This window comes from Melozone crissalis, unplaced genomic scaffold (assembly GCF_028551555.1).
Source record: "Melozone crissalis strain CALT ecotype California unplaced genomic scaffold, PUWL_Pcris_2 ptg000132l_1, whole genome shotgun sequence".
Classification (NCBI taxonomy): domain Eukaryota; kingdom Metazoa; phylum Chordata; class Aves; order Passeriformes; family Passerellidae; genus Melozone; species Melozone crissalis.
In genome coordinates, this window is record NW_026535905.1 from 1,848,058 (window position 1) to 1,874,285 (window position 26,228).

Genomic DNA, 26,228 nt, shown 5'->3' on the forward strand with positions numbered 1-26,228 from the left:
TAACTAGTGTGGTCACAAGAGATCAAGGAGCAGGCACAATTCTAGCTGGCAGCAGTCAAGGACAATCAACATAAGCCTGCTTTGAATTATATAAAACTTTAGGGTTTGTTTTGGGAATCATTATCCTCCTATTTTAAGGCTTCTCTTAGAACACCAGAAATGAAGCATTTACAGAAGAAAAGGGTAAGATGTTTCCTTTGTTGTTGGTTCTTTTCTTAATGTTGCTAATATAATTTGTGGATTTGCAGTGGGACTAGGGTGGAAGGAAAAAAGAGAGGGAAATACCTCCAAAAAGCAGAAAAAAATCAAAACAAAAATATCTACTTAAAGTCTTCTTTGGGTGAGAGGCTGCTGATGTAAGAGGTGATAGAGCATCAGGAAAATAGAAGTACAAAGCAGGTTCTGTAATTCACAAGAAAAATTGTCTGTTTAAAATGAACACCCTCATGCCAAACACTGTCTGGGTCATTTTTGATGACTCCATCTGATGTCACTTTGACTATGTCCTGCTATTTCTAAAGCAGGTAAAACACCAGAGGAGTTCAGTGTTTCTGTGAGGCACTGGGGACATCTGGCAGGGACATTGATGCCACCTGAGGGCTTTGAGACAGGAGACAGGGCTGTGTGCCTGCTGCTCTGCAGTGGCTGCTCATGCCCATTCTCCCACACGCACACATTCCATGTATATAAAGCACAATAATGGGCAGGGGCAAATTCTGTCTGTCCCTTGCTGATGTCCAGCTCTCCAACTAACCAAATATGAAAGGTGGGGTGATGGAACTGCCCAGAGCAGTGTCATCTCAGCAGAACATGGCCCTGAGGACGTGGCACAGTGTGGTTGGCACATCACAGCCTCACACACACACACAGGACAGCTGGCTCTGATCAGCTCTCCCCTCCAGACATTCTGGCTGCACACAGAATGGTGCCCACATAAAACAGCCCAAGGACTGCAGAGACCAGAGCTGGATCTTTCCCTTCCTGTGATCAAAAGTGAGAGCAAAGCTTGCAGCTGGAGTCTCCCACCACCTGCAAGGGGAGGCTGTTTGTATTCCCTGCAGGTGGAGAATGAGGCACCTCAATGAAATCACCAAGTGAGATGGGACAGATAGAGGTCTTGGAAGATTTTGCAAATTTGTGCAGTTTCCATTTAAAAAAAAAATTAAGCTCAAAATCTCAAATTACTTGTATATCACTTCCATACTACTTGCATATTACTTGGATATTACTTTCAATATCCAAAATTTGTGATAAACTCTTAGTCTGAGTTCAAAACATTTATGAACAATGTTTCAGAGATTCATTCTGAGAGATCCTTGCGCACTATGGACAAAAAACCAGACCAAAATAAAAAACTCTTGTGTCTTGAGACAGGGGTTTGTGGCCCAGTGAGCTGACTTCACTGTCTCAAGAGTAAAACTACAAAGGCTGCTCTACTCAATGGGGAACCAAGATAACTAAATTATGGTTTATTTGTGTCATTATTTATTTTTGTCTACATATGTGACTTTTTAAAGACTTTTATATTCTGTGTGTGAACACTTTATTTTCAGACTGATTATGTCAAGAGAAGTGTACACAAGGCCTTATAGAAAGATGAGAACAAAACCACTGCGCACCAATGTTTCAGTTTACCCATAAAGAAAATCTATTCAACAGATAACATTAAAAAAAAAGAGGAGAAGTCTGATTCACAAAATTTGTAAGAGGCTTGAAGGATGCTTTTTAGGAAGGATCAGACAAGACATTTCTAATACCATTCCAAAACTAAAGCAAATTACAAGGGGCAGCAGCTACCCAGGCTTGAAACAGTGCAAGTGTTTGCACAGACCCCAGCACACACAAGCTGAGACTGCTGAATTTCTGACTTGCCAGCAAATGTTTCACAACTACCACGTGCAACACTCCTGCAACTTTCCATGGCCTCTCACCACAGCCCTGGAGCTGAGTGATCCTGGGTGGTGTGTGGGAGCCCCAGGAACCATCTGGAGCCACCTCCCTGGGAAAACCCTCCATGTCTCGCTTTTTGAGATCTAATCTGCAAAGCTACCTCCAATTAAATGCTTTGGATTTGGACTCAAAAAGATTTCTTTGAGCTTGAGATAATTTTTTAAACGGAATCCTCAAGAATGGATCTTATTTACAGCATATTTCTTCCCGTTTTTTCAGAATTAGAAAACAAACTATTGTCCTTAAAATATCTTTTTAAACTGAATCCTCAGGAATGGATCTTATTTACAGCATGGTATTTCTTCCCTTTGTTCTTCCAGAATTAGAAAACAAACCAGACACAGTTTTTTCAGCAGCCCCCAGCCCAACTTTCCAGCTCAGGTTGCAAAGACCGAGTCTGGCTTCTCTGCACACTCAAGTCTCATCCTCAGCACCAGCCAGGAATAGTAACCATCAAATGATGATCCTGTTTTTTCCTCCTGAGTGCCAAGAGAGCCCAGAGCATGTCTGTGTCCCGGGAACTCTGGTATGCGCTGCCTGCAGTGTGCGCTTCCCTCTGTCCCTGCCATGGGCATGACTTCACCGAGCAGCCTGATATTCCAGCACTGAAAATAACCCTGGCACTCACCTGAGCTGCCAGTGCCCTCTGATGCGCTCCTGGCTGGTTTGGGGTGGCTCTGCTTGCTGCCTGTCCGCACAGTGACCGAGGCAGGGACGGCGCTGCCGCTGTCCCCGCGGATGCTCGACAGGTCCTGCATGCTGAAGCTCCGCAGCCTCTCAGACAGGGCTCCCTGTCCCTGGGGAAACAGGCAGGTCAACAACACAAAGTCAGACCCAACATTTTGAGACTTTTTCGCTCTTGCTCATTGCAATCCATCAGGACAATAGGAAGAGAGAAAAATGGTGTGGTCCGATAAACTAGAGATGACCAAAATGTGTTGCTGAAAGCATCATTCCCTCTCTTGGCTCTTCCTTTTGGAATGTTCTGTGGCAAACATCTCTGATTCTTCATTGCAGTGATGGGAGCACAGAGCAGCCTTGGCCATGTGTTCAATTTGCAGGGGAGAGATGAGTGAATCTGACTCCATGTTCTTAGAAGGCTGATTATTCTATTCTATTCTATTCTATTCTATTCTATTCTATTCTATTCTATTCTATTCTATTCTATCATATTTTATTATAGAGTGCTATACTAAGACTATACTAAAGAATAGAGAAAGGATACAGACACAGAAGTCTTAACAAGAATGATAATGAAAAACTTGTGACTCCTTCCAGAGTCCTGACACAGCCTGACCGTGACTGGCCATTAAGTTAAAACAATTAACATGAAACCAATCAAACAATGACCAGTTGGATAAACAATCTCCAAACACATTCCAAAGCAGCAAAACAGGAGAAGCAATCAGATAGTTATTGTTTTGATTTTTCTCTGAGGCTTCTCAGCTTCCCAGGAGAAATCATGGCGAAGGGATTTTTCAGAAAATGTGACAGTGACAGCCATGTGTAAAGGAGCAGGGTGTTGCTTTATATTTCCAGTAGGTACTTTCCTTCAATGAGTCAGGAATGAGTCAAACAGATGCTTGGCTCCAGAATCACAACTAAATGGCCTGCATCAAAATAACTCCCTTTTAAAGTTAACCATCTATAATGGTATTCACCCCACCACTCTCAGCAACACACAAAATTTCCAGAACACAGAAAATTTGAAATTTTAAAGTAATTTAAAAATATTGTTAAATCCCAAGAAAAATAACAATGCTTTTTTCTTGCAGCTTAATGAAGAAATGAAGTCATGCAATATTTCCTTTCTTTTTACCTTAATTCTCAATGTGACAACAAATATATTCCTTGGTGAAAGGAATGTAACTGTAAAGGATGGGGCTGGTTAGGTGACACTTTCCATTAAAACTGCAAGTTGACTGTAAGTATTCTGTAACCCTTATACTACAGCCATAAAGAAGGAACACCAGAAAATTCAATCCATACAGAATCATAGAATTTTTGAGCTACGTTAAATGACATTCAGAGTATAAATTGTATAACTGATAAAAATTACATGTATGCTTTAATATTTTACTGAGGGGGGAGGATCTGAAATGGCACATAGTCCTGAAAAGTACTCAAGTAAACACAGAGAGCCTGATTCCAACATTATTTCTGCAACTGTAAATTAGGAAACATTCAACTGATTGATTGACTGAGATGAAATCAGAAAGAAGGCAAATAAGAGACAGTAAATACTGTCCTGTTTAACAAAAGGATAAGGCAGCCTGTATCAATTGACCCACCGCTTTAACCTAGACTTGTGTTTGTCCAAGCAGCACAGCCTGACCCCTGCCCAGGACAGAGCCCAGCACGGCTCCCTCTGGGCTGCAGCTCTGCCATCCTGACCTGGGTGCAGGCAGGGCCATGGGGAGCTCACCCCGGAGCTGCTCTGGCACAGAGAAAGGCTCAGGACTCATCCTGACCATCCACAACCAAAGCAGGACTGGACACGTTCCTGCTAAAGCTCTTGGGCAGCGCTGCCTGTCCCCTAAGCATTGACCCACAGGGAAGGCAAAGCAATAATTCACCTGCTGATTTATCAACACCACTTCAGAAATTCTGCATGCACAGTAGAGGAAAATCGTGCCTCTACCTCATGCAAATTCCTCAGCACTTTACTTTTAGGGTGTGTAAGTAGAGGGCATCAGGTGCTGATACCTGCAGTCACTGTGACAGTCTGCACTTTTACATCCAACAAAAGTGACAGATCACTAATCTCCAGCCTTTCAGTCTGAAGCTTTTTGTACAAGAAAAATGAGTTCAAACTTCCTTCTCAACTCCACATTTAGCTTTCCTGCAGACTGTTAGAGAGAAGCAGCAGACTTACTTTGCTCTTTCCCACCAGCCTATTCTGCTTTTGAAAGCATTTTAAATTAAACTGATGGGGCTTCTTTGCTTAAATACCAAGACATATCATGTTGCTGATGGCAGTGGAGTCCTTAGAATTTATATTTTGCTAAACTCCCACCTCTGCCCTCTCATTCTCCAGCCTGGCCCAAGAGTTGGTGCCTGAATTTTGGCTACTCCCGCCAGTGGCTGAGCCACTCTTGGGGTATGTTCTCACTCCAAGAGGCATCTCCAGTTAATCCTCTTTTTTTTAAGCTACATTTACTCTGCAAATGTTTCTGGGCTGGTGACTGGAGCTGCCTTGCATGGCTGCTCAGCTGGGTGAGACCTCAGCTGCCCAGAGCTCAGTGCAGCTCTGGAGGGGTTTTGGAACCTGCACTGACACCAAATTCTCAGTGACTGATTCAGAGCCAGCACAAGATATCCTGCCCTGCAGCCTGATTACAGCAGGCAGATCTCCAGTGAGAGCAAGCTGACCATTAAATAACATTTTGCTGTTGCAGAATGACAGCAAAGCCAGAGGGTTAGCAACAGAGGGTCAGTAATTTGAGTGCTGTGTTCCTCCCTCTCACCCAGCTCGAGTGTCAGCAGGGCTCAGGCTGTTCAGCTCCCCCCGCTGCTCTGCTCAGCCAGCTAACCCAAATTCCATCCCATTCCAGCCAGCAATTCATGTGTGTGGACATGAGGCAGGTTAGAGATGAGATCTGTGTGTCAGACCAAGCTGGCAGGGGAGATGGCACAAACACATTGAAAATTGAGATGTGTTAATATTCTTGCAGTGCACCTTGTGATAGAGCAGCATGGAACGATCAAAGGGCCCAGGAGAGCTTTGGAACAGGGACCTGAAATGTGCCTGTCACCTATGGGTCTGTTATATCAGTGTGGAATACAGAGCCTTGAGCACAGACTGAAGCAGCTGAACTAAACAACTCTGACTTTCTCCAAGAAAAAAAGAACTAAAATTGCCTTTTCTTAATTTTTTATTTAATTTAACCTGAGTTTCTAACAGCAAAAATAAAGATGGTTTATAAAACAGGTAATAGCAAAATATTACTGTTACTGTTCCTACCATTCTATGAAGCAATTTTTCCAAATATCAGAATGGCAAGAACAGCAAAGGCCTGGGCTGAGTGAAGGCACTGAACACCTGTGAAAACCTGCAGAGTTCCATTTCCTTTCTTTGCCCTTTGTAGGGATAGATCTTATTTACCTGCTCCTAGAATACAGTGTAACACTCACAATTCTTTCCCAATTACCACAATTTTACTTGACACCAAAATAGAAATGTGACAAAAATTACCACAGAATGGGGGTGGTTTCAGAGTGAAATGGAAAATATTGTTTACCAACTTTTATTTCCCTGCCACATAAGCAGCTGGTGTATATGAAATCACAAACATTTGAAAAGCCAGCATGGGGAGGGCTTGCAGAGCTGTGTTTTAGAAATAAAGACTTTATCCAGACGTAATGTTTATTGTTCCACAAAAATATTTATCTTTTATTAACAAAAGAAAATAACAAGTTAATACCTCTATTTCTCGACAGAATAAATTTAGCACAGCACGTGTTTTGGGCTGTGTTTTGTTAAAACAATTATGTGGAAGATGAAGAGCAGCTGTTTGGGGGATTTTTGTTTGCTGTTGTGGCCATGATCATGCAGATGCTCTTCCAACTGCTACAGACATGGGAGATATCCCAGGAATTTCAGCAAGGAGAGAGGATCCAGCTCCTGAAGCTCTGCCTGTGCTGCACATCCCCACAGATCTGGGCTAGTTTTACCCTAGAGAGTGTGACAGCGGTCACACCATGACAGGAGCTGTGGTTACACCATTTCTGTCAGCAGAGAAACAGCTCCGTGTTATTACAAACCTTCCTGATAATTGTGGTTGGGAGGGACTAAGGATGACACCACGTCTCTCTCCTCCTCACTGAGCACCAACAATTGCCACGATGATGGTGCTGGCAGGGTGGGACCTGCGTTTTTGGGACTTTAGAGGACACAAGCACGAAATGGTGATGGAAAAATGAGCCTTAACTTCCCTGGGCACAGAACTCCCTGCCTGGACTGAACTTCTCATCCAGCTTCTCTTCAGCCGTGGACCACCCCTGTGGGCATGGCACTTCTCATTTTAGAGACAGTGAGGTTTTGGGGGCCAGAGGTGGGAACAGAGGTGTCTCTCTGTTCCCTGATCACTGCAGCGCATCTGTCCCCAAATTCATCTGATCCTGCCCATGGGTGAAGGTACAGCACACACTGAAAGTGGAGCTCTTCAGGCTTCCTTTCCCCAGGATCTACCGCCCCCACAAGTTCTCTGAGCCAGGGCTCAGTGCTACTGAATAGGATAAAAGACAAATACTAAAAGGCCATGGTAACTTCCCTGCCCAGTCACTGCTATCACTTGATATCAACCTTATTTAGATTCAGGACTGCACCAACAGTCTGAGGGCATTGGCCACCGAGACAAGCTCATTTGTGATTCTAAGTGAAATTAAAGCTCCCATCCACATGGCAAAGTAATTAATCTAAAACTAATTTAAGCATTGAATTAAATTTAGTCAAAACGACAGTAGTATAGACATTGTTATCTCACCCACATCTAGCACATTCTCTCCTTTTTGCTTTAAAGATTATGACAAAACAGTATTAAAACACTGAGCTTCCAGAGCCAGCAACCTGCACTCTGCCTTCCTCTTCATGTTGCAGACATCACCATCATCATCTCCAAAAACAAACATCAGCCGCTCTGGGCCCAGAGCACAAACACTGATGCAACCAGTATTTGCCTGGAAGGATCAGAAACACTTTCCAAAAGCTGACATCTGCATTGTGACGAGCACTGTAAAAGGCACTCCATCAGAAAGAGCTGGAACTGTCCTAAATTTTTTTACCATTTTTTAATCAGTCTCTGCATTCCCATTTGAACTTTTTAGAGGAAAATGCATTTAGGAGTCTGGGAAAAACTGGGTTTACATTCAATGGAATGATTCATTATAAATAATTCATGTATGTAGGTAGCTAAAGCTAAAGCACATAAAACTAGGCACATAATTAAAAATCTGAAATTTATATAACAGTCCCATTGAATATGATCTAAATACAAACAAATAACAGTGTCTAGATTTTATCATTATTCCTTCAGTCTGAAAATACGAAAGAATTCTGTAAACATTATTTAAGTTTCAAAACACCTCTAATACCTACAAATTCCATTTTGCAGCTGTGGAAACTATGACACAGCATGACAAATCAGGAACCCAAAACTGCCAAGTCACAAAAGAGAAGCTTTTAATGCACTCGGTGTTAATGCAGGATGGCACCTCCTGGCCTTTTGTCTCTTAGGATCAGCAGTTAATGGAGAGCAAGGGAGCACTAAGTCACACTGAGCACACTGCCAGCACACTCCTCAATCTGTTAATGTTCTCCTCTCCCTTTGCTGTGACTGTGGTTAGCAGTTCTCCCCCACACATGTCTGCATGCAGGTTGCAGCCTCCATCCTGCCCACACAAGGTGTAGAGCACATTCCCCAGCCGGGGCTGTGGTGTCAGCAGGACTGCCCCAACCAAACCTGCCAGAGATCCTCCAAAAGCTCCACTGCGACCCCAACCATGCCCACAGGGCCCCAGCACAGGGAGAGAGGCTCCCTCCACCCATTGGTGGGAGCGCAGCAGCACACACAGCAACCAGCCCCGGTAAACGAGTGTTCCATGGAAGAGCTCCCTGCCTGGAGCTGGAACCTCCTCCACTGCCAGCAGAGCACTTGCAAGGCAATTTGCTGATGAGATCAAGCAAATTGATGTTTTTTAAAGCTTTTAAAGCTCAGCACGCAGCATCTCCCCACTGGAAGCAGAGCAGACAGCGCTTGGCCTCAGAGCAGTCTCAGCTGAAACCAGTCCAAACTAGTCTAACAACTAGTCTAACAACTAGTCTAACAGGGAGCAGACATTAGTTAGGGGTTAGTAAAAGCACTCAGCAGATTACCTGCCCTTTTTTCTGGTCCCAATACAAGTGTAAATGGAGTAGCTGAGAGACCTAGCAAAGGGAAAAAAGAGAGCCATTGTGGCAACACACATCAAGGCTTTGAGAATAAGATCTATTTGAAGCACAAGTAATCGAGGTGAGACATGAGCAAGACACTGGGCACCATATGCAGGCACTCACACATAAAAAGCAGGGACACCCACCTGGGGACTACACCTCTGAACACAGATCCTCCCTTCCTCAGCTTCCCCAGAGAGATATGGAGAGACCACTCCATAACCCCAGCTGACAAGGTGTCACCTAACTGTGTTTTTAAAGAGTAAAGCAAATTATAAACACAATGGGCTGCTACTCCACTCCTAAAGCAAATTATAAACACAATGGGCTGCTACTCCACTCCTTGCACTTGATTGATGCTTCCCACTGGAGAAATCCCCAGTGTCAGGCCTAATGACTAATTCAGGCGCAGGATTATGAGAGGGACACGTGGCAGTCATTTCAGTGAGTGACAGTTCTCCTGAGCAGCAGGGTGACAGAGGGGAATTGCCCACTGAGCAGGGGTTTCACACAGAAGTTTCCTCATATCTGGCTGCAGGCAGGCCCTGAGCAGAACCAGCAGCTTTATGGGCTGAGCACAGGCAGGAGTGAAGGAGAAAATTGCATCTGCCACCATTTGAACACGAACATCCTACAAGCAATATCCTTATTTATGGCCAGGGCCTGCGTGCCATGCCTAGTCTGGAAGAGCTACCTGTTTGGAAATGTCAGACAGTAATAGAGACTCAATGGGAAACCAGCTGACGTTAATGTTGATGGTGGAAATGTAATTTCATCCACCCTTTTTGTTTGTGCAGTTCATTTCCTCTCCAGGGAACTCTTTGTTATTGTTTCTCCCACACTAGTCTCTTTGTATGAATTTATCTTTTGGTTCTGCTGTCCTGTGCATTCAGTGAGTGTTGTTTGCTTGTTGGAGACACCAACCAAGCAGCCATGAAAGGGAAACTAGAAAGAGTTACCTGGATTGTAACTCAAACAGCATTGGAATCCTACAGATTTGTGAAAAACAGATTCTTAAGGACTTCTGAATAAAAGATGCATCACACATGACAGGAATACTTCACAAAGTACTGTGATCAGTGGCTACCATATATTTTAAGAAATCCATTTGTTATTCCTCTTTATTGGTGTAAAACAGCTCCAAGATCTTTGATTTTGGATCCCAAATGAAGATCCTTTAAAACAAGCCACTGTCAAAAGCAACAAGCTCAGCCCCTCTGAGATAACAGCAAAGTGTCCCCAAGGCTTCTCCGAGTGTGAACTCTGAATCTCTGTGACCTCTGCAGCTCCAGGCCATGGCACTGATGAGAGCACACAGATGATGTGGCCACCACAGATGGGTCAGAACTGTGCTCCCATGTGTTTGCTCAGCAAAGGAGCACTCTCCCTCTGAGCACTGGCATCTAATCATTACAAAGAGGTTTTATCAAGCATCTCAAGGGAAAGGATGCTCCCCACCCCTGCCCCTCCTCTCCCAGTTCAAGTAGAAGTGCACCTCTCCACTGTTCTGTCACAAAAGGCAGCGTGTCTCTCCCACACAAGGATTTTCCTCCCAGTTTCCACAGCAAATAGGTCTAAAATCACACAGTAAATTAGGGATCTAAATATTGATTTTTGGGTAATTGCAATGGCTACACCAGCTGGATACTAGAAATTACTTAAAAGATGCTGTTTGTCTAAAGAGGATAAAGCCTAAATCATCACCAGCATTTCCCTCCCAGTGTCCTGGTTTAAAAAACAGCAAATGCACTGAAACACTTCCTTATTAATTTATTGGTCTAAAGGGTTTTGAGGTAATGAAGCTATAACCCTCCAGGGGAAGGTGAGCCCAAGGGTGGAAACAGAAATGAACAGAATGGAAATGGCAGCCCAGACAGGAGGTTTGGGAGCTGCTGGGGCTGCACTGCAGGGCATTATTTGAGCAGGTGGATGCACACCCTGAGCCTCCCTGTGTGCGTGCATGGCTGCTCCTGTGAGTGACACACACAGTGACTGCTGCATCCCCACATTCCCCACCCATCGCAGGCTCCTGGGCCGCTTCTCACACTTATTAGGCACAAATGGGCTTTTCACTGACACCAGTCATGTGTGCCTGCTCCCTGCACCTCATTTATCTGCTCCTGCCAAGGCCCTGCACCACGCTGTGCCCCTGGGTAAGAACGGGCACGCAATGGGCACAGCATGGGCTGCTCTGCCACCTCACCCACACCAGGGCAGGGGAAAGGCAGGGGGAAAGGCACTGTCAGAAACCTCTGCAGTACACTGGTCTGCTGGCATGGCATGTTTTCTCCAAACCTCCTTTGAAAAGCAGGGTTGAGGCTGCAGCTTGGGGGCGGTTAAGTGGTTGGGAGCAGGTGGGGAAAGATGTGGGTCTGCTTGGCAGAGTTGGTTTGTTCAAGGTGGGGAATAAGGATACATCCAAACAGGATCGGGGAAAATCAGGAGCTTGAAAGAGAGAGTGAGGGAGCTGGGGGAGAGTGTCAAACTGATGATGTGTGGGTTGTAGGAAGACAGGAGGCAATGGCTGGGCAGGGATAGAGGAGCTGGGGCTGGGGACATGGCAAAGCAGCAGGTGACAGGTGAAGGATAAGGGCTGGGCGTGCATACAAGTGTGCTGGGGAAGGCTGGTGCTGCTCCCCAGCCCCTGGAGCCCCTCCCTGCTGCAGCCATGTGTGTCCCAGCTGCTCCCACTGAACCCTCACTGGGGGCAGTGAAAAGTTCACTCGTGCCCAGGGTCCACCTGATGGATGCACTGCCTGCCAAGGCCTCGCTGTACCAGCCCTGCTGCTGCTGCTGCTCCCTGTGCTGTGGCCCAAATGCAAGCTTGTTTTCTCTCCACCAAGGTGAGCTGGAAAGGTGGTGGTGGTCAGGGCGCCTCAGGGATGGAAATGGCTGAGTTAGCTGGAACTAATTGAAAACACACAAAGAGCAGCAGGATTTGCTGCCTGGTCGTTTAATCCTGCCACTTAGGACTGACCCACTTGAAGTCCCCACATGTGACAGAATCACCAAGTGATGAGGACAGGATTAGAGCCCCAAATGAGATTATTCTCCTTGGTAGGGGCAGGGAAAGGATCTGTGTTGAGCACCTAGCAGGGGCAATAAACCAGATATCCAACACTCTGCTTGCCTAGTGAGCATCAAAAATAGACTCTCCAGAGAGAGAGAAAACACCCAAGTGAGCCAGCTGGGCAGAGCCAGGGTGCTTGGGACACTGACAGCTCCTCAGCCTGTAAAATGAGCTGGCACAGGCTTGTGCCAGCATCAGCACAACTGTGGCTTCAACACAGAACAGAGCAGGGGCAGGAGCAGGACGAGGGGGAAGGAAGGACAAGCCTGCAGTTGGCTAACTGGAACCAAAGGGATTTAAGATAAAAAAGGGAAAGGGAGAGAGGATCAGAGCTAAGGAAGGTGTGGCTGTGCACAGCTTGCAGCTTCTTAGCCTGCAGTAAATATACAAGCAGCAGCCTGTCACACACCAATGGAAATCAGAGAGGCAGATGCATTGTGCTGCACGTAAAAAAGATGATGGGTAGACAGGATGGATTAAAAAATATGATGGACAAAAAGAATAGATAAAAAAAAATATGATGGATGAAAAGAATTAAAAGATGGGCCCTGCCCAAAGATCTTATCATGAAAGACAAAAGACCATGATGGATCACAGCTCAGACAGAAAGGAGAGGACAGGGCTAGGCACAGCATGAGACATGTTCTCTCTCAGGTACAGGAGCCTTTAGATTTCAGCTGATTTACTGAAAACAGATCTGTACACAGTCCCTTTGCAGCCCAGCAGCTCACTGTGCATTGCCACCATGTGAAGTTGATTTGCAAAGCCTGAAGGTCCATTTCTGCATACAAAAACATCTTTTCCTCACCCACTAATCCAAGTGAAGCAGCAAATAATCCTCACATTCACTTGCTGGTAAAAGCCATGTTTTCCATGGAAGCTGCAGGAGCTCAGTGCTACTGAATAAATCATCATATAGGTTCCAATTGTAACACAATCCTTTAAAGGCTGAAACCAAATGAACTCACTTTCCCTTCTACACTCAACACTTATCACAGACTAGCTGGATACCCTTAAATCCTGGCACTGGGAAAACATGAAAAGCCTTAGAAATAGTATTCTCTTTCCTCCTTCCCTGGAATCCTCCCCCTAAGGACAGCACTGCAGGCTGGTCTGGCATCTGTCTGCTCAAAGTGTTTTCCAGATAATTACTCATTTACACTTCTCTCAGGCAGGACAATCTGGCTCAGTTATACCTCCTCAAGTGAGCAAGGAAGGGCATTGACACAGAGCTGACAGTGGCTGAAAACCAGGGCAAGAGAAACAGCTCCAGCTGTACCGCTCCTCTCTGGGGAACAACTCCCTCCCCACCAGCAGGGAGGGACACAGAGACACATCCACACCCCAGGCACATCCTGGGTGCCTGAGGAGCCCCAGCCCAGCAGCCTGCACTGCAGCACAGCAGGCTGGAACCCACACCAGGCTGGAACCCAGAGCAGGCTGGAACCTACAGCAGGCTGTATCTCACAGCAGGCTGTATCTCACAGCAGGCTGTATCTCACAGCAGGCTGTAAATCACACCAGGCTGTATCTCACACCAGGCTGTATGTCACACCAGGCTGTATCCCACAGGCTGTATCTCACAGCAGGCTGTATCCCACAGGCTGTATCTCACACCAGGCTGTATGTCACAGCAGGCTGTATGTCACAGCAGGCTGTGTCTCACACCAGGCTGTATCTCACAGCAGGCTGTATCTCACACCAGGCTGTATCTCACAGCAGGCTGTATCTCACAGCAGGCTGTAACTCACACCAGGCTGTATCTCACAGCAGGCTGTATGTCACAGCAGGCTGTATCTCACACCAGGCTGTGTCTCACAGCAGGCTGTATCTCACACCAGGCTGTATGTCACACCAGGCTGTATCTCACAGCAGGCTGTGTCTCACACCAGGCTGTATCTCACAGCAGGCTGTATCTCACACCAGGCTGTATCTCACAGCAGGCTGTATCTCACAGCAGGCTGTATCCCACACCAGGCTGTATCTCACAGCAGCTGTGTCTCACAGCAGGCTGTAAATCACACCAGGCTGTATCTCACACCAGGCTGTATGTCACACCAGGCTGTAACTCACAGCAGGCTGTAACTCACACCAGGCTGTATCTCACAGCAGGCTGTATGTCACACCAGGCTGTATGTCACACCAGGCTGTATGTCACACCAGGCTGTGTCTCACACCAGGCTGTATGTCACAGCAGGCTGTATCTCACAGCAGGCTGTATCTCACAGCAGGCTGTAACTCACACCAGGCTGTATCTCACAGCAGGCTGTATCTCACAGCAGGCTGTATCTCACACCAGGCTGTATCTCACAGCAGGCTGTATCTCACAGCAGGCTGTATCTCACACCAGGCTGTATGTCACAGCAGGCTGTATCTCACAGCAGGCTGTGTCTCACACCAGGCTGTATCTCACAGCAGGCTGTAACCCACACCAGGCTGTATCTCACAGCAGGCTGTATCTCACAGCAGGCTGTATGTCACAGCAGGCTGTATGTCACAGCAGGCTGTATCCCACAGGCTGTATCTCACAGCAGGCTGTGTCTCACAGCAGGCTGTATCCCACAGGCTGTATCTCACAGCAGGCTGTGTCTCACAGCAGGCTGTAACCCACACCAGGCTGTAAATCACACCAGGCTGGAACTCTCACCAGGCTGCTCTCCCTGCCAGAACAGAGGCACATTCCCTCTCAGAAGGACAAGGGACAGGAGCTGCTTTAGCCATCCCTGGATATTACACTGGGAACAGACTGGGGTGTGCTGCCATGGACAGCACAGCTAATCTCTCTGCTTCCCAAGACCAGGAAGGGATGATCTTGCTTCCCTTTCTCTGGCCATGCTCTCACAGTGCAGTTCAATCCCTTTCCTTATGCTGGCTCAGCCACTCAAGATAAGTTTGTGGGCTCAAAAGAACAAACCCCTTTCTTTGCCTTTCAGGATTAACTTTCTGATAGATTAGAGATAACCTGAGGAGGTTCAAAATGCTGGGACACCCTGGGAGCTGGAGCACCCCCATTTTGCAGAAGGAGAGCTGTCAGATTGGCTCACACTCTCTGTAGGAGCTGCACCCTCAGGCACACAGAAACAAGCAACCTGCTGGAGGCCACAAGCCAAAGTAGTGAAGGAAACCAGGGATCCTATTTTTTCCTCATACATTCAGAGTAATTTAAATGTCAAAGCTGAAGGAAATACTTGAATAGTCCTTGCTTTGTTGTAAAAATCAACCAATCTATTAAATAACCTCTCAATCTTATTAACAAGTCCTTTTCCCCTCCCCAAAGTAGTGTGCAAGAAAGATTCTTCTGGCCCATTCACAGGTTGCAATATCTTAACAGTTTTCTCTAAAGCTGTGTTGGCAGATGTGCAATACAATAACACCACAGGAGTCAGAGTTGTTTTCTTCCACCACTGAAAGGGGACTATTAACTATGAAAAACAGCAGCTTCTTTGTACCATGGAGACTCTTCCCTCTCTTCCCCATTGCCACTGCAGCCACATTTTAAGGCAGAGGGAGTCTTAAGAAAAGCAGCAGGAAAGTGGAGCAGGGGGAAGTCAAACCGTGGCGCTGGCTGCTCATTCCAGGGAGCAGCTGATGCAGACACTGTTGCAGCCCTGATGGGGAACAGGTTGGCACTGTGGGTTTGGGTTTCTGTTGAGCTTCTCATGTTCAGGAGCTACCTAGGCAGGAGCCAGAATTCCTTTGGGATTCACACACAGTTTCTCAGTGTGTCCTAAAAACAGCTCTAGCACAGGCAGCCTGCAGCACCTCGCAGGAAGGGGCTCAGAGCAAAGGCAGTGCTGCAGAACTGGCATTCCCAGAGCCTATTTATGACTCTTCAGGCTTACATGGCAGCAGCAAAAGTGTTAAGTGTCCTGGAGGCATCACAAAAATGTTATTTCATTGGGCATACGATACACAGCACTGTCCTAGCTCCACGTTTATCCCAGGTTTCAGTCCAAATTTGGTTTATCTCCCAGTCCCTGGGTTAGAAGAGTCTCCCCACTGAAGAACAGCTCAGGAGAAGACAGGCCTGACAATATAGTCTGCACAATGCTAGGCAGGCAAAAAGGAGACAATTTTTGGGTCTAGCATATCCTTATGACCCCATGAGCATGGCACACCCTTTGGGCTCTCCCTTCTGTAATACCTTGCTTTCAACAGGCTTTAGAAGCTTTATGGTATTTGGCCTCCCAAGGATGCATTCTGCATTTTTGCAGGAAGTAAGGCCAAGACACACTAAAGTGATGGGCCTTAGGTCATAGGAAAAGCATTTGGCAGAGGAAAATAATTTCCTTCAACTCCCCTTCCCATGCTGTTCCTACTACCAGTACCCTCCTTGTCCATAGGTTTCCAACTATCCTTTTGGAACGGGCCTGGCAGCCAAATCTCACCCCCAAAACACATTGTGCACATTGATTCACCCCCAAAACACACCGTGCACATTGACTCACCCCCAAAACACACTGTGCACATTGATTCACCCCCAAAACACACTGTGCACATCAACTCACCCCCACAACACACTGTGCACATTGATTCACCCCAAAACACACTGTGCACATCAACTCACCCCCAAAACACACTGTGCACATTGATTCACCCCCAAAACACACTGTGCACATCAACTTACCCCTAAACCACACTGTGCACATTGACTCACCCCCAAAACACACCGTGCACATTGACTCACCCCCAAAACACACTGTGCACATTGATTCACCCCCAAAACACACTGTACACATTGACTCACCCCAAAACACACTGTGCACATCAACTCACCCCCAAAACACACTGTGCACATCGATTCACCCCCAAAACACACTGTGCACATTGATTCACCCCCAAAACACACTGTGCACATTGATTCACCCCCAAAACACACTGTGCACATCAACTCTAAGCCATGATAGCCCATGGCCAGAGGGCAGGAGCCCAAAATGCAGTTATCAGGTCCTTGCAGCTTTCATGCAAGAAAAGGAACAACAGATAACAGCTGTTTTCTGGGTTTGGCTCTAAGCCAGGAAGAGAATATAGGATACACGCCTTCAGATGAGACCCCTCATCCTATAACTACTCATCCTCCAAAAGCAGCTAATGGCACTTCCCATTCACTCTTGCACAACATCCCAGCAGAGAACTACACACCAGTCATGTCATGTGAATGCCTTGCAGAAGAACATTTACCCTTCATGAACTTCATCTTCTTTCCTGCCACTACGCAAAATTATAGGTCAATACACAAAATATTGAGACAACCCCTACCCCCACCATCTCTCCCCGTCCACACTGGGGCTGCTGCTGGCAGTGGAGGCAGAGGAGGTGTCAGTGGGTCCTGGGATGTTGCTGTGAACCCTGAGCTGCAGCTTTACCTTGGAGGCTGCCATCACAGCTGCCGTGGCCGCAACGTTCAGACCCCGCTTGCCAAAGTGCACCAGGGCGTCGTAGCTCCGGTCTTTCGCCTGGATGAGGCAGTCATCGATCTCCTGCCACAGCAGAACACAAAACAAACAATTAAAAAAGCACAAGAAGGACAAGTTCAGGCTTATGCTCCCAGCCTCAGACTCTTGGCAGAGTCAGGTCATGATTTATGGAGGTAGATGTCCTCCATCTCCTCCACTGTGGCTGGAAAGAAGTTCACAGCCAACATTTGCAAAGAGGAAAGGTTTGCTGGGGGGGCAATAATTCCCATTGTAGGATTGGGTATCTCCTTATTCTACAAATGGAAGATTGGGACCCAAAGCTGGGGTCCTGAAAGTAAGAGAAATCTGCCTGAGCAACATGAATTGATAGCTGTGATGGTGTTCACAGTTGGATGAGGGAAGAGACAAGGATTTGACTCCATGTTTCAGAAGACTTGATTTATTATTTTATCATATATATTACATTAAAACTATACTAAAAGAAGAAAGGATTTCATCAGAAGGCTGGCTAAGAATAGAATAGGAAGAAATGATAACAAAGGTTTGTGGCTCAGCTCTCTGTCCGAGCCAGCTGACTGTGATTGGCCATTAATTACAAACATCTAACATGGGCCAATCACAGATCCACCTGTTGTATTCCACAGCAGCAAATAATCAATGTTTACATTTTGTTCCTGAGGCCTCTCAGCTTCTCAGGAGGAAAAATCCTAAGGAAAAGATTTTTCATAAAAGATGTCTGCGACACATAGCCATTTGCAAATGGTGCACTCCAAAGACAAATGGAATTGCCTCATGGCTAAAAATACTCACATGATGACACTGGGCAGCTGAAGCTGCACTGCCCTGTGGCCAGGACAGGTGGCCTCAGAAATATCTGGGATATCTCTGCACATCACAGCAGTGCCCGGCTTCAGATGCCCATGGGATTGGTAGGCCCAGAGCTTCGGGACTTTGATGCTGCTCAATTTACAGTGAAACACTTGGGGAGGTTCCTGCCCTTCTTGTCCCTCCCTCAGGACACTGGGGTCTGGATGATAATGATAGCAAGGACTCCCAGCTCTCAGCTGGTGGATGTGCTGGGTTACTGGGGCCTGGAGTCTGTGAGGAGCTGCTGGCTGCTCTCCCCATTGCCCACAGGTAAGAGGTGGCAGCTCAAAATGCATGAGCCCCACTTGGGAGAAGCACAAAGGGAAGCAGAGACAGGGGACTGATTCCCACTCTCCTTGGACAGGACTGAGATCCAACTGCTCCTTCCCTGCCTGTGGCCAAAGGGAGAGCTTCCATCTCCAAATTGCCAGTGCAGGAAACAGTTCCTCACTCAGCAGTTTTCATGTTGGTGTGTGACAATAGCTGCTCTTGGTCCATTTATTCTCATGAGCCAAATGGATCAGCCTGACACTGTCCCATTCACAGCCACAGCAATCTCCCAGGCAGGCAAATGATCCAAGTTGTAATATCCCCCTCCCAAAATTAGCATCTTTAATTTGAGCAAGGCATTTTTTAATCTAGGACCCCAACAGGCTACATGCCTTTTTCCACCACACTACACAGCCAGGCATGTGCTTGCTAAGCCCATTTTAGACTGCCTGGGCTGTTTGTCTCACTGCTGTACAATGTTTTAGGCAGAACAAAGTTGAGGAGTCCTGGCTGCCAGAGCAAGTTTCTCTGTTTGTTATATCCAGCCACAACAGAGCACTCCAGCTATAATCAGCCAGTACATGCAAAGCAGCTCAGGGAGTATTTTTACCCCCCTTCCCTCCAACCTTCTCAACTGCACCAAAATGAGTTAATAAGTGTGAGTGCACTGAACAGATGCCAGCATTTAAAAACACAAGAACCACAAAGAACAAAAACACCAACCAAAAAGAGGGGATCAAATGATAGAGGAAGAGAATCAGCAACTCCCAGCCCTTCAATGGAAATGAATGATACAGGGAGTGGAATAAACACACCACAGTTCTGTTCCACCCAGAGAGGACCCAGGCACCTCTGATTACCTTTTCTTTTGAAGACAGAGTTGGATGAACAAATTTCCTGTACAGGAGGCTGGAGCCTTTTGTGTATGGAGACAGCAGCCAAGCTACAAAAGCTATTTTGAGTTCATAGTAGAATGGAAACCTAGAAGAAAGAGAGGGTTACTGTCTGCTCCCAATTTAACCACTGCCCTTAATTAGAGATGCTCAGCACAGGTAGGGATTTGCCAGCCTAGCTCAAGGCAGCTTTTGCTTACCAACAAAATCTAAGGATTAAAGTGCATTAACTCAGTTTTGAGCACATCTCAATGATACATTTGGGTGAATCTTTACTTGGTTATCAGAACCATTATTTAATAATCTGGAAGAGACTCTGACATGTGATAAGAGGAGCTTTCTATATGCAAAGATCACCGGTGCTGTCTTCACAGTATCCCCAGTCATTGTGAGAAAGCAAAGAGCAAACCAGCAAACCAATACATTGATATGTATTTATGCACTTTCCATCTCCTCTCAGCTTTTAAGCTAACACTCCCATGACTAAAATTGAAATACAAGAACCTTTGTGGTCCAAGCAACATAAACGTGCAGATCCACACTGACTTTCAAGTAAGGCTGCAAAACATGGAGGACATCAACAACAGGCCATGCTTTAGCTGTAACAAGCAGCCAGGGACATCCCAAAATTAAATTATCCAGACTCTTTTCTGGAGGACAGAGCCCAGAGCTCAAGACTGGCCCCCCAGCAGCATCTCCATGTGGGCAGGCATGTTGCTGCCAGCAGTGTGAGGAACAATTGTTGTTCTTTGCAAGCAAGAGCAGTGCAGAGACCTGTGGTGCTGACCCAGAGAGGCTTCAGGGCTCAGTGCTGTCCCTGAGCCAGCCAGCACCCAGGTCTGACACCAGGGGCCTCTGCAATGCTCTGCTCTGAGCATGGATGGGCCAGGTTCATCTCCCACCTCACTGGGGATCTCTACAGCACACTCGATTTCACAGGCTGGGTGAGCCCTCTGCCATTTCTCTTGGCAGAGCCACAGAATTCATCCTCCAAACAAACCACAAAGCTCCAGATGAGCATAGGAGAGGCAGATCTGCATGCAAATTAGATGGGCATTAATGTCTTATCTCCTTTTCAATAGATCTGACATGTTGCCAAGTTCTCCTGATTTCCTTCATCTGGCAGGCAGTGCTGCGCAGGAATAGGCTGTAAGGGCCATGCACTACAGCCACATTTTCATCCTAAATCTACAGATTTCTGGTAGAAAGGCCTTGTTGCCAACCAAGCAACAAACACTTTCAAACCTGAGCATCCAAAAACCACTGAAACCGATAAATGGGCATTTAGGTACTCCCATCCTGACAGAGGCCACCAGGAATCCTTGCTCTGGCACCAGAGAGCCACATCAGGGCTGACTGTCACTGTCCTCCATCAAACCAGAAACCCAGCCTAACCAGGAACGTGCCAGGAAAAGCATCCCAGGAACAGCTACCCACACAGCAACCTACAAAGGCTTGTGCTGCAGGGCTGTTTGCACCTGATCCTCACTGTGTATTTACTGCAGGATACAGCCAGGCAAGTCTAAAACTCTGCCTGTAGCTAAATCAACTGTTATTTATGTGATGACCTCTGCAGCATCCAACTGGGCAGTCAGCTGTGCCTCTCTGACAGGCAGGGCTGACACTCCAGTAATGATTTCCCACTAATGAGATACCACTGAGCCTTTGCACTTCTTTCTTTTCTCTGTGACAGCACCGAGAAAGGAACCATGTCTCCCGCAGACAAAAACCCTCTATGCACTTGAAGCTGCTGAACCCCTGTGCAGGAGTCAGTGCACTTTTGTGTGCCATTTTTTTCTCCTTGTAAACATTTCCATTTCCTTTTCATCTCATGCCAAAGAGCCTCTCCCCCTGGTGCTTACCAGCAAAGAAAGATATCCGTGAACGTCTCTGCCGTCGTGAAGAGCGCGAATATGATCCAGTACATCATCCACTTGACCTGGTAAACAAAAACAGCCTCAAACTATCTCTTACAGGCACAAGTGCACAGAATAACTCTCACGGGAAAAGAAATCCTTACCCCCTCGCCCTCCCCTACTGTGTATTTAGCAATTACTGGGGACTTGAAGGTGCCAGTTTGCCCCACTTCAGCACGTAACACGTGTCAGATTTACACAGCCTGGGAAGGTGACTGTGGCCTTTAGGATTGGTCTCAGGAAAAGAAGAGCACAGCCTGACTCTGTCCCTACAGAAACTCCTCTGGCCAGCAGAGCATGACAGCCCTATCACAGGGCATTAAAAATCTCACCTGGCTCAGTTAATAGCAGATGTTAAGAGAAGGTTGTTGGCCAAACTCCAGCTGAGACAAAATGTAATTACTTCCATAATACCTACAGCCAGCAAAGGGTAAAGAGGTAACTGCCCATGCCATAATTCAGGGCTCAGGAGCACAATCAAGCCACCACAACTCACTGACTCAGTGGGCAGCCCTGGGGTGGCTGTGCCTGCTCCCACCATACCCAGTGCAGGGACAAGGGCAAGAGTTTAAATCCCTTGGCTTGGGCTTAGTGTGGAATGTTTTACCTCACACTGGTAGTGAGAGCATGTGCTGTGCTCTCTGTTCATCTGGAGAAACCCCAGTGTCAGGGATGATGGTTTCCTTTGGGGTGACAGCAAGGGAGTCTTTGGGGATGGTGACTTGGTCAGATAAACCGCAGCAGCTCAAGCAATTCAGGAATTTGGACATTTTTGTCACTGAGCACTTAATGGCACCTAAAAGCACAGCTCAACTATCCTGAAGTATGTAGTATTGGTTCTTCTTAGGATGGAAAAAGATGGTGAGACAAAGGTTGTTAATTTAACTGACAACAGCTGTTTAATTGGGTGTATTTGAAAATGGAGATCCCTAAGCAGCTTTGCTGGAATGTTAAAAAGCTTAAGGAAGTAAAACCCATGAAAATCCATGAAAATCCATGAAAATCCATGAATTAGAGAATTGGACCATGTCAGTTAAGGCTGGAACAATCGCAATAGGTAAGGAAAGGCTGGAGGGAAGACAGCACAAGAGGGATACCTACAGCAGGTTCTGCTCTGGGGAATGGAAGATGGAGGCATCAATAAATCTGGATCTCACCAGCATGGAAATGATGTCCCCATCTTCTCCCTGATACAGTGGGACAGTGCTGATAGTCTCCATCTTCCTGTAAGTACTGGAATTATTCCCTGAGCACCTGTCACTCTGCTACATAACTGCTCTCCTGGGATTTATATTTATGTGCATATTTATATCTATATGTAGTGTTACAACAATAATGGCACTGCCAAATGCCTGAGAGCATCATCTTCCCAGTGCAGCTTCTGCCAGACTTGTTATGTAACCGTGGCTCCTCAGAGCCTCAGTGCCAACGTGGCTCTCTCACTTAGATATTACTGCCAGCAAAACTTTTAAACACAAACCAAGACCTGGTGTGGATGGGCTTGGATCAGCCTAAAACATTCATCAAAATTACCATTACCAAGCAGAATAAAATTAGAGTGATGTAAGTTTTGATTAATAAGTAAAAGTTCCTCCTGTGTCAGTGTAAATTATTACTTCATTTATAATTTTTTTTTTAATCAGGCCTTAATGGATACATTGCCACAACTGCTAAATTAAACTGAAATCAATGGTAAGGGCAGACCAGGCCAGATCAGCTGTTCTACATTTGCGTCACAAGCACAAGTGTCTGAGGTGAGTTCCTCTTTTCCAATTCAATTTCCAACAGGAATTGGACCCTTCAGCAAAAGACCTTCCAGTAAGAGACTATGGAAACATAAATTATGAGTGGCAGACACTGCTTGGAGATGCTTGTGCACATCTTCAGCATTTTCAGGCAAAGAGGCCCTGAGAAACTCAGCTGTGCAAGGGCTGCAGAGACATTTCACCTTAAGTATCTGCTGTGTTCTGTAACACTTATGATTCTCAAAATAACCCAAAACCATTTTCTGAAGGAGGAAAATTATGAACAGAACTCTTAGCAGCCACAGTGAGCCCCAGATTGAGTTTGCACTAAAGATTTAATGGGATAGACATGTATGCTTTTATCCAGATGAGAAAATGGGCTTGTTATCCCTGGGATCTTGAGAGGATTGGAGAGTCAAGATCTGGAGGCTGAGCTGGGCTCAGTGAAGTTAAAAGAGCTCAGGTTGTGAAGGGCACCACAAATCCCACAGAACCCCAACAGCATCCAAGGGCTTTTGATTCTCTCCCATTTCACTTTCCCTGATGGCCCCATATGCCTTTAGAAACCAGGGCCCAGGGAAGATTTTCCAGCAAAAAGCAAAACGAGAGCACAGCCAGCTGCCAGACCTGCCTGTAAATAGGTCGCCCTGCGAGGAAGGATGTTTCTGTCTGAGATTCAGTCATATGCACTTCTAGCTGCCTCCTCTTATCCTTGCTTTGAATGAGCAGCTAAAGCTTCAAGGCTTCTTGAAAAGCCTTTGATTTATGCTGCCCTTCAGAAACAAAGAAGAGCACACAAAGCTCTGGATGCCAAATGCCCTTTAAGCCAGCTGCGTATCTCACCACCAGAGGAGCAGCATGCGTGTGCCAAGGAGCACATCAGCCCTGCACTGGAACCTGGAGCACAAACCCAGGGCTCATTTGTGCCCAGCAATCACCCAGCCCACCTTCAGGCCCGCCTGCCCCTCTATGAGCTTTCCCAGAATACAGACAACGCCTTTCCAACGTGGTGAGGAGCAATCTCAGAAAACAACCCCCCAGCACAGCCACAAACCTCATTACTCACATATTCTTTGATGTCCTTTGATTTCACGGCTTTGTAGGAATAATACGCAGGGTAAAGTGTGCCAAATATAAGCCTGGAAAAAACAAACAAACAATAAAGGGATTAAATTGATTTCCTGTCACAGGGAAAGATTTTTTTTCCCCCTCTGTGTTTTAAATGTGGGTTTTGCACTGGTAAAAAGTGTTAGGATTTGATTTAAGCTTGAGTGCACTAAGTACAGCACAGGAGTGATTTTGCATCACTGAATTCAGAGCAGCTATTGCCACTGACTTGAATGAAGAGCAGAGATTCAGGCTGATTTTCCTTTTGCAATGGTTTCCAAAGCTGTACCTTGTGAGTTACACACAAAGCAAAATAACCAAACCAAACAAAAAAGGCCACCACCACGCTTTCAAAAGACAATTAAAAGTCTGATCTTGAAACAATCTACTGCAACACCAGGAATATGGGAGTATTGCTTTCAGAGAGAGAATTATTGGTCTAAAATCCCTTCCACCTCTATTCAGTACTCTGAAAAGCTGGCAGATGATAAAGCAGGATCCACATTCTAGTGATGCAGTGGTTTGGGTGCCTTATCCTACATTAAACCTGGTATAGGGAAGAACCTTGCACTGTTCAGTAAAGTCAATCTGGGCTCATGAAAGGAGAAGGACTCTGCCCACCAAGATATGCCAACATGATCAGGCCTAAAAATCCCAGCTCTGCTGCTCTTTCAGACAGCTTCCTTTCATTTTCAAGCCTGAAAGGGATGCTGTCAGCTTCAAGATTTCATGTAAGAAAGAAACAGGGATCTGTAAGTTAAAAATAGCACTACTGAGCAAAACACGTGGAGAATTTTTTATCCTGGGTTCTCTCTGCATCACTGCCTACATGCTTATTCACTTGGATTATTCTGGACGTAAGCATAGGCTTGTCAAAACCACTTTGCCCTGCCCAGGTTTCAGTCAGTTTTATTCAAAGCAGGAGCATGATGCTGCAAAGTCTAAATTTAATAGATTGCAGGGTAATGTTTATTGGCTTGCAACTACCCATCCTTCCGCTGAAGCTTTTGCTTTTAATTCGCACAACTGTTTCCTCTGCTCCTGGGAATGAAAATGATCAATGTTTCAATCCCTAATTGTGGAGCCACATGGACCCAGAGCCATCTCTTTCCACCCTGCCAGCAGTGACTGTGTGCTGAGGGACTCGTAATTACAGTCAAGTCCATTACGTGCAGAAGACATTAAAAATTAACACTCTGGGATACGGTGCAGCATCCTCCTTCCCGGAGCTCAGGAAGGTATTTATGAAAGAATGGGGTGAGCCAGCACACATCTTGATTTCCAAAGCAGGGACCAAAGGCAATTTGCCTGCTATTCATCATGCTCACTGTAGCATGGCTTAGCAGGACCTGAAGCACAATGCAGACTTCAGAAAAGCAGCTACTGAGTGAGGAGATCCAACATTTTACAGAGGCTTCCCACTGGTTTCCAAAAGCTTTGCTGGCAGCAGTCAGCTCCAAACCTATCTCACTCAGAGGGGCTTGGGCTATCTGCAAGGATCAGATACAAACCCTCAGAAAGATCCTGGGAAACCAGAAGGGGTTTTGTCCCTTGCAGTATCCCACCAAACAGCAACAAGGGTTAAGGCAAGGATGAACACACACAGTGCCTTGGTCCTGCTCTCAATGAGATATAACAACAAATGTTCCGAATTCAGTGGTAGCAGGACCTGATCCAAAGAAGGAAGAGTTCACAAAAGGAAGAAAGCTACAATACTCAGAAAATAACAGCTGAGCACATGGAAAATATTTTTGGCTCTCCTTATAAAATGCACTGCAATGCTGTTCTTCCTTCTTGGCCCAGGGTGGCTGCTATCTCACACTTTTATTTCCTGCAAATAATCACTGAATGATTGATATTCATTTCCTCAGTTTGTGCTGGTAACAGAAAGTCACTGGATCCTGAAGAAGCAAATGGTTTATAGGAATAGCATAAAATAATTAGTTGCAGACAATAAATACTTGGAAAAGAAAATCCTGTGAGGGAAGGAAATTGCAATAATTTTGCATGTGCAGAGCGAGGGACAGTTAATAAGGTGATGTGATCTCCCTAAACTGGAGAT

The 26,228-nt window shown here is 46.1% G+C and overlaps 1 protein-coding gene across 1 annotated transcript in view; it reads right to left on the reverse strand.

The window, feature by feature from the left end:
* REEP1 (receptor accessory protein 1) overlaps window positions 1-26,228 on the reverse strand; it is a 67,275-nt gene that overhangs the window by 14,475 nt on the left and 26,572 nt on the right. The window contains exons 2-7 of the mRNA XM_054293216.1: window positions 24,126-24,198; window positions 21,261-21,337; window positions 19,366-19,486; window positions 17,318-17,431; window positions 8,825-8,875; window positions 2,579-2,747 (exon numbers count right to left, since the gene is read on the reverse strand). Of these exons, the coding sequence (XP_054149191.1) occupies window positions 2,579-2,747; window positions 8,825-8,875; window positions 17,318-17,431; window positions 19,366-19,486; window positions 21,261-21,337; window positions 24,126-24,198 (605 nt within the window). The remainder of the gene's footprint in view (window positions 1-2,578; window positions 2,748-8,824; window positions 8,876-17,317; window positions 17,432-19,365; window positions 19,487-21,260; window positions 21,338-24,125; window positions 24,199-26,228) is intronic.